At 45.8% G+C, this 8106-nt stretch overlaps 1 protein-coding gene across 1 annotated transcript in view; it reads right to left on the reverse strand.

The window, feature by feature from the left end:
- Positions 1-8106, reverse strand: part of PAX7 (paired box 7) — a 147973-nt gene that overhangs the window by 31530 nt on the left and 108337 nt on the right. The window contains exons 7-8 of the mRNA XM_009325314.1: positions 8072-8103; positions 7284-7483 (exon numbers count right to left, since the gene is read on the reverse strand). Coding sequence (XP_009323589.1) covers positions 7284-7483; positions 8072-8103 — 232 coding nt within the window. The remainder of the gene's footprint in view (positions 1-7283; positions 7484-8071; positions 8104-8106) is intronic.

Consider the following 8106-nt stretch of genomic DNA (forward strand, 5'->3'; position numbering starts at 1 on the left):
ACAGCCCCTGCGATGCCTGTTCCACCCAGCTGACTTCGGCTTTGTTCCCACCACCCCGTAAGCGGGTAGTGGGGTCTGGGTGGGAAGGGATATTTAAAGATTTTTGGGCACAGATTTCCGTGTCTTAGCCCTGGGTGTCTTAAATACGCACTCCCTGCTCTGAGGTCTGGGGGCTTATCAGACACTTTCACACCTCCCTGCATTTCTTCTTCCTGCTGTCATTGGTCTTGTCATTCTCCTCAGGTTTTTTTTCCTGTATTTCTTCTCCTATTTACTCCTTATTCCCCTTTCTCCCCAATTTGTAAACTGATACTTGAGTTTACAAATAGTGCAGTGCCACAGGGGCTGATCCTGCACCCACCAAAGGTAATGACAAGGCTCCTATCGAATTCAAGGCTCAGGAACCAACTGTTTGCTCTGAAAATCCCTGTGTTTCTAATATTTTAATATCTCAGTAAAGCACACAGAGAACAATGTCTGGAGTGGAAATCACATAGGAATAAACGCAATCAGTGCCACCCAGAGCATTAGAGTTAGGGTTAAGGTAATAAGATGCTGCCTTATTTGTTTCTAATCAGTTTTCAATGGGACCAGAGCATCCAAATCAATCGAGGAAACTCATGAAACCTCAAGGCTGACAGAAAGCGTTTTGGCCCCTCAGATATGAATTTCCCCCTTCCCACCCTACTCCTTCGCTTGCAGAAAGAGAGTCATTAGGAATCAGGCAAATAAATACGTATCTATTTTCACACGAGAAAAATGTTCCATTCTCCCCTTTTCCCGTTGCTGGGAGCAGAGGCGTCTAATTGACAAGAGCAGATGGGTTTTGTTTGGTTAAATAAAAAAAAAAAAAGAAAGTAAGAAACTTTAGTGGAAAAACTACCAGCTTTCCTGGGTAGGAAATAATTTAACACATAGGTTAAAAGTTTAGAGAGATGGAGCTGCATTTGACACCGAGCAAGGGAAAACGCCAACGCAGTCTTAGCAGAGCCAGTTTCTCCCAGAGAGAAACCTGGAAGCTCCTATGCCCCTTCCCATCCCCCAGCAAAAAAAGGACACAGATTTTAGCACATGTTCACCTCCTTCTCCAAAAATCCTGCGTGCAATCTGCCACAAGGTCGTGGGGAGGCTGAAGACCGCTCACTGAGAAAGAAACAGGGTGTGAGGAATAATTGCAACTCAGAAAAGGGACAGCAGCCACGTTCTGAAGGGCAGACACTTCGTTTGAGGGAATCATGGTCCTCTAGAGAGATGGGGCTGCAGGGAGAAGGCGGAGGAGGCAGCGTGGGGGGAACAGAGCAGAGACCACATGGAAAAAAAACTGGAGTGGAAAGGGAGGGTAGGAGAAAGGGGAAGGAGAGATGGAAAAGGGAGGTAGAGGAACCCAGGAGGCAAGGTTAAAGAAAAACCCTCATGTGGGGTGGCACCCAAGAGCGTCAGAGGTTAAAGAATATTAGAAGAACATGTTCCTACACTAAGATAAGCTGGAGAAATGAATCCTTATCCGTCCAAAACCAACCCTTTAAAATTCGAGCGAGAGAAGGGTCTCCTTTCAGGGAAACGGGGAATCCTTAATGCTTCCTCCCTCAGCAACTGTAATGCCAGGATGTTCCCAATCTGCTTTGAGGGATGGAAAGATTAAGAATAATAAAAAAATTGCAATAAAATATGTGTGAACGAGGGGGTAATTGTGGACAAATGCAGCATTCAAATTCATTTTTCAGCTCTTTTACACACCATTTCAATCTTATTTTCTGCTTGTTAATGAGATCTTGTTGGTTGGGGTGGGCACGGCTGCCCAGTATCGCTTGGGTAATTGCACATAATTTTCTCTCTACTAGTGATTTGCATCAGATTTTTTTTTTCTAATTCTTTGCTATTTAAACCCCCTCCTCCCTTTCTCCCTCCCCCCCCCAAATCTCACCCTCTCCTCCCCCTCTTTCTTCCCCTCCCCTTCTCCTGGCCCAGCAAGACTCATTTTGAATGCTTATTACAGGCACAGTGTCTCCGACAAAAAAAAAAAAAAAAAAGAAAAAAAAGAAAAAAAGGAACCAGACAGAAGGGATCCGTGTCACTGAAGGAAGGAGTGCTGTCTCGCTGGAGCCAGACACCGTGATGCCTGCTCCCCTCTCGCCAGCTAACATCGTGTCCTTCCCAATTGCCAGGTTTCCCCCCCAAAAAAAGGGCTCAGCTGGCTCTTCTCACGCTTCTGCCAGGATCAGTGTGCTCCTGACAGGGATTCAGATGATCTCTAATCCCACCCCAATCAGGCTGAGGAAAACGTTGCCCCGGATGGTGGAAGAGAACGGAGCCCTGGGATGATGTCAGGAAAAACAAAACTGTGCTACGGTTGTGCAGACTAAGAAGGTCCCTGAGTTTAGAGTGTAAATTTGTGGGCAGAGCCTGACCTGTGCCTCAAGTGTCCCTCCAGGAACACTATCACGAAACGATGATAAAACAGAAATTGTAAAATCTGACTCCAACATTCAGATACTGCCATTACACTGGGAATGAATTTGCTCATGGAGCAAAAAAGCCACTGAAAGCCCTGAGAAAATTAAAGCAACAAATATGAGATGGTGAACAAGTTTCTCTTGGCTCTTCGTATTTCTGGAATTGTCTTAATCTCTGGGTGATCCTGTGGGTTTGTTAAAAGATTCAAAGGTCTCAGACATAACATGTTATGAAAGTATAGGAAATGCCTGACTCTTAACTATACCTTAATATGTTCTCCAGCTAGACAGGGGCCACCTGCAACAAACTAACGATCTTTTGCTTTTGAATAATCCCTTGCAAGACCCAAACATGCTACAATGAATGGTCAGACACATTTAAGATACAGGCCTGGATCTAAAAGGGCAGCAGAAATTTTAGGAGGCGAAGCAGTGGACTAAATCCTCCTAAAAAAACATGAAGACGTTTTAAAAGGCAGAAGAGAGGTGCTAGAGATGAAAGCAGCCCAGAATACAATATGACCCTACTTCTTTGCTGTTTGAAAAGCACCCAGGGAATCTCCCATCATCACAAACGGCAGAGGCACAGTCAAATGTGGCCCTCACTTTTCTCTTTAAGTTGACTTGTAATGTACTGCTTAATTCATTTAACTTCCTCCCACCTCAGCCCGCACTGCAGCATACACATTTCTTGAAAGACTGTCAGATGCCAATCGGGACATAACTGGACTTAATACTGAGGTTACCATTGTATTGAGCTATTTGGCACAAGCCTTACCCCAGCCACAGTGGGGGGACAATACTCAGCTAGCACAGGTCTGAACTTCAAAACAGATGGATGCAAGGTTTGTTCTTGCTGCCAGTGTGAAGCACGACCTGGCTAAGGATGTCTTGGTTCCTGGCCTTGTTCTAGCTGAGGTTGATAGGTACTCTCAAATAAACGGGAAATGATTCCTCTGTGAGATGAAAATGAGTTGGAAATACTTACAATGTATTTATGAAATCCCACCCACCCACGCACACACTTGGTTTACAACCCGCTCTTGTGAGAAATGATGAGACAGATGCTCCAGGGCCAGAAATCACACTCTGTGTGACTGCTAACTGGTTACTCACTCTTCATATTTAACTTTGCTTTGGGTCTCTATATCTTTGCTAAGTTTTGGCACAGGCATTAATGCCAGCCTGGAGGCAGTTACGAGCCACTGAGTCAGCCCAGCTGAATCTGTGACAGCTGCTGCTAACCCACGTGCCCTTTGGGGAGCGATGGGGACCTCGCTGCTGCGTGTTCCTGCTCACTGGTACTGAGCTACTTTCTGATAATCCGTGACTGCTGCAGCCACCGAGTGCATCCTGACAGATGCAAGGTGACTCATCTGGCTGCAGCTGGCCAGCCTGTGAAGTTCACTTTCTCAAACAGGCAACACTCAGAGCAAGATCTCCCTCCTACAAAGGCTGTCCCAGCATGAAACCGTCACAAATCACTACTCGGGTTACCGTGAGGTCTCTCACTAAGGTCTAGGAAGGAGTATGACATGAGAGATCATGCTAGGTAGCGGTTTAATCAAGTGGGACTATACTTTGCACAACCAAGTCAGTGTTCTTGTACGAAGTGTCACAAAAAACATCATCATGGGATGAAGTAGCTGAAGACAAAAATTCCCAGCTGACGTCTCACTCCTCGGCAGTCTCAGGCCTGGAATAGGGGCAGAACAGCCTCTAAACTGGGGAAACTGCATGGGAAATGCTTTGGGGATCCAGCAGCAGAGCTGGACAGGCACAAGGCTTTGTGTGCTACAGGCTGGAAAACAAGCAAGAAACATGGCCATTTCCCACGTGAAGTCTGGGTAAAACTTTCAGCAGTGTCTGCTCTTTCTGTCAGGAGGGGGAGGACTAAAGTGTGTGTGTGCGTGGGGGGACCGAGCCTGCACAGGCCAAACGTAATCCCCTTTTCTCTGTTGTGAGAATGGAAATGCCATGCTTCTCCTCTAGAATTTCAGCTGCCAGCACCGAGCCCGTCTGGTGGATTCTGGCCGGGACACCCAATCCCGGGGTAACTGGATAGCGTGCCGAGCGGCAGCAAATGCTGGGAGCTCTCGGCCAGGCTGGCCCCCACCTCCTTGTCTAAACTGCAAAGAAATCTCCCTCCTGCTGCTGCTAAGGGATGAAACCAGAGAACTGTCTGTTTGCAGTTCAGACAAACTGCCTTCATTTTAAGTTCCCAATTTTTTTTTCTATCTCCTGAACTCCCTCCTTCCCTGTAGTTGATATTTACCCCTGCAGAGAGCAACCAGACACCACAGAAAGCTGGACAGGAGGATGAGGGGGTTGAGGTGCAATGGGTTTTACCTGTAACGCTGTGGAATAACTGAACTATGCACCAATAAGTTACGCAGAGCATCCTATATTGAGACCTCACAAAACTTTTACCCACCTCGCTACGTAAAAGAGGACACTTCTATGAGTTCCCATTCATGCTGCTAGGAGTATTTCTTGCATCCTTCCACTAGGAACAGCAGAGGGCTTAGAAAGGCAGGAAGGTAGCAAGATAAGTAAATATAAAGCAGTCATAAAATAACCTGGGTTAGCCTTTCTATGCACAAAAGAAATAGAAGAATTTATATGCTGATAGCTTGGCCCTCGCATGATTAAAAGCATTAGGTAAAGGGGAATCTCCCCTTCTTGGGGGTACAAAGCTCTCTTTTCTTCAGGACTGCAGATAATGTATCCTCTCTTTCCCATACAAAGGGCTTATTGGCTCAGGACTCTATCTTCCCCTAGCCTGAGCCTGGGGGCAGGGTAATTTGGGATAGGGATAAGCACAGAAAAAGCGTTGGTCTGGTCATTTCAGTGAGCCTCTGATTTAGTGAGCGGGACTAGTAAGTAGATGATGAAGCTACAGAAATGGAAATTGCATGATGGACTTTTATATTTCTAGTGCTTGTGCAGCTTATCACGTGGATCTCATCCTTAACTTATTCTATGGTGCTAAATTGCACTTGTGATAATCCGAATTAATCACGTGCCCTGGACCATCTAACCTGCAGTCTGCCTTTGAATTCCATACTATATGCTCATCTCCCAAGCCCAGTGCTATTAGAAATCCCTTGTCAGAAAGAGGTCTCCCTATTTCCCCCACAAATTACACTGTTTGAGGCAATATTCAGCCTCATGCCAGTCACACTTTTACATTTTCCATCTCATGACCATTCAAAGCTAGGAGTGGGATTTTTATACCATTTCAGAGAAGCTGCAAAATTTCCCTCTTTCCATTGATACTCAACATTTGTTTTCACACTCGAGAGATCACAAGCTATTGGACCTTAAAATCTATATACCTCTCTGATGGCCTCGTTTATTGGACTTCTCTCTAAACAGTTGTAGCCTTTTCATTTCAGATGCCTACCTAATTTCTCCTTGTAGATTCAAATTATTTTGCACTTCCTGTCTTAAATAGTGTTACTGGCCACTCTGAAACAACTGCTATAATGCACTTCATATGTCTCTGTATTTCACAAGTGACTGAGAGCAAAAGTAAAACGTATTGGGTACCCCTCCAGGATGGCAGGCACCACATGAATACAAGTCCTTGCTGTTAATTTTCAGCATACAATATGTGCCTTGTTCCACTTAAAGGCAAATGTGCATTTGGAAAACAGATTACATCAAGTAAACCAAAGAGAAAGTTAAAGGCTCTATCTAATGAGGTGACAGAAAATTAGAATTCTTATCCCAGGATAGTGATAGAGAAAGTGGGCTGTATTCTCAGGTGGCGTACATCCTGGCATCTCCACTGAATCCAGTGGAGTTCACCAGCTGAGAACATAAGTCTGCTCCCATAACACACACATAGCACAAGCTCTGCTCTCTCTAGACCTGCTGATGATGCAGGCTTTAACCTCTCTACGCTGCTGAGGCTTGCTTCTCTGTCACACGCAGCACTGAAAAGCCACGCACACAACTGGCAGCAATCTGATCAAACCTGGGATGGGGCCCTTTAGAAGGCAGCTGGGATGAGGCTTGGAGCACAGATCCCAGAGTCAGGTCACGGGCGCTCTATTCTCAGGCAGGGATTTTAAAATCAAGGGTGTATTACATGGGGAGGACATAGCTGTTGCCTGGTAAACTTAAGACACACATGCTCCATTCTTTTACACAAACAGATGCGTGTGAAATGTATCTTTCTTCCTTTAAAGCTTACCTACACCTCTTATTCTGACCTTGTGGAAAGCATTAGCAGAACTGTTTACATGACAATTAGTTTCTCAAAACTAAATCCCAGATCTACATCCCTGTGTTTTGAGGAAGCTCAGATCCATGGCACTTTCATAAGTAAGGGCCTTCCACGTTCCAACCAGAGTTGGACAAGCTGGCTTCAGCTAATCTCTAGATCAGTCGCCCACAAATCATGGACTGCTTCTGAAGTGAGCCTGCAAAAAGTAACTAAAAAAGTCAAGCATGCTGTCATTAGGCTAAAATCCACAATCGAAGGGCCCAAACCTGCACTGGAATTTTTTTGGAGGGCTGAGAAGACAAACACCGATGCTCTAGGTCCTGGTGTTTGCGATTACAGTGTGCTAACCTGAATATGGGAACTAACAGGATACAAATGCTTTGGCAGTACAGTGCTGAGCTCAGGATAGAGATACTGCCGATAAACAAATTAACTAATTGCTTTAACTAGGCTGCCTCCAAGAATTCGTGACAATAACAGTAACTCCCTTGTTAATCATAATACACTGTGATAGCCTGAAGCTTGCCCTGCTCTCAGAGGATCTGGACCAGCCAAATACTCTCAGCCAAAAAAAGAGAATGAAGCGGGTCACATACCTGTGGAGAGAGGCCATTGCTAACAGGATTCATGTGGTTGGCAGGAGCTGCAGCATTCATGAAACTGTCCGAGTAGCTGGAGAAGCTGTGTCGGGCTCCGTAGGCAGAGCCAGTGTCAGCAGCGGCGGCTGCAGCAAGCCCTCCCTGGTGCATCGTGGATGGCGGCAGGGGCTGGGGTCTGTGTACAGTGCTTCCCCCGTCTGTGGAGAGAGGGTTCAGAGGTAAACAGTCATGGGGTGTTACAGCCGGGACTCTGCAAAGCATGGATTGATGGTTTGGCTATCCTGATCTCAGCTTCAGGGTCCCACCGTCTCTGTGCTCCATGTGAACACAAACATATCATGTGACAGTACCAAATATGCAAACCTGGGATGAAATATCTTAATTTTCTCTTAATTTTCCGAAGCCATAAATTCCTTTGTAAAGGCCAAGGCCAAAGCCAACTGGAATTAGCAATACTGCTTCCACTCAGCCCCAGTATGGAGTTTTACCCAGAACAAGGGATCGCCTATATGATACTCACTTTGGACTGATATGCTCTCCATTTCAAAGCTGAGCAGAAGAACTACAGTCATGAGACACACTGACACAGCAGAAAGGACCGTGAGACAGAGGAGAAAACTGTGGAGTTTCCATTGACTTGAAGAAAAACCTGGTCTTCCCAACTAAAGGAAAACCACCTATGTATTACAAGAGCCTTAGTGGGATGTCATGAATCAGAAAGGGAAGGGATGATGGGATGATGTAGGGCAAGAGAAGAGGAGCAGTGCAGGCGAATGGATGCTCACCTTGGGAAATGGTGGTTGTTGGATAGGTGGATAGG

Source organism: Pygoscelis adeliae, unplaced genomic scaffold (genome assembly GCF_000699105.1).
Source record: "Pygoscelis adeliae isolate BGI_AS28 unplaced genomic scaffold, ASM69910v1 Scaffold36, whole genome shotgun sequence".
NCBI lineage: Eukaryota > Metazoa > Chordata > Aves > Sphenisciformes > Spheniscidae > Pygoscelis > Pygoscelis adeliae.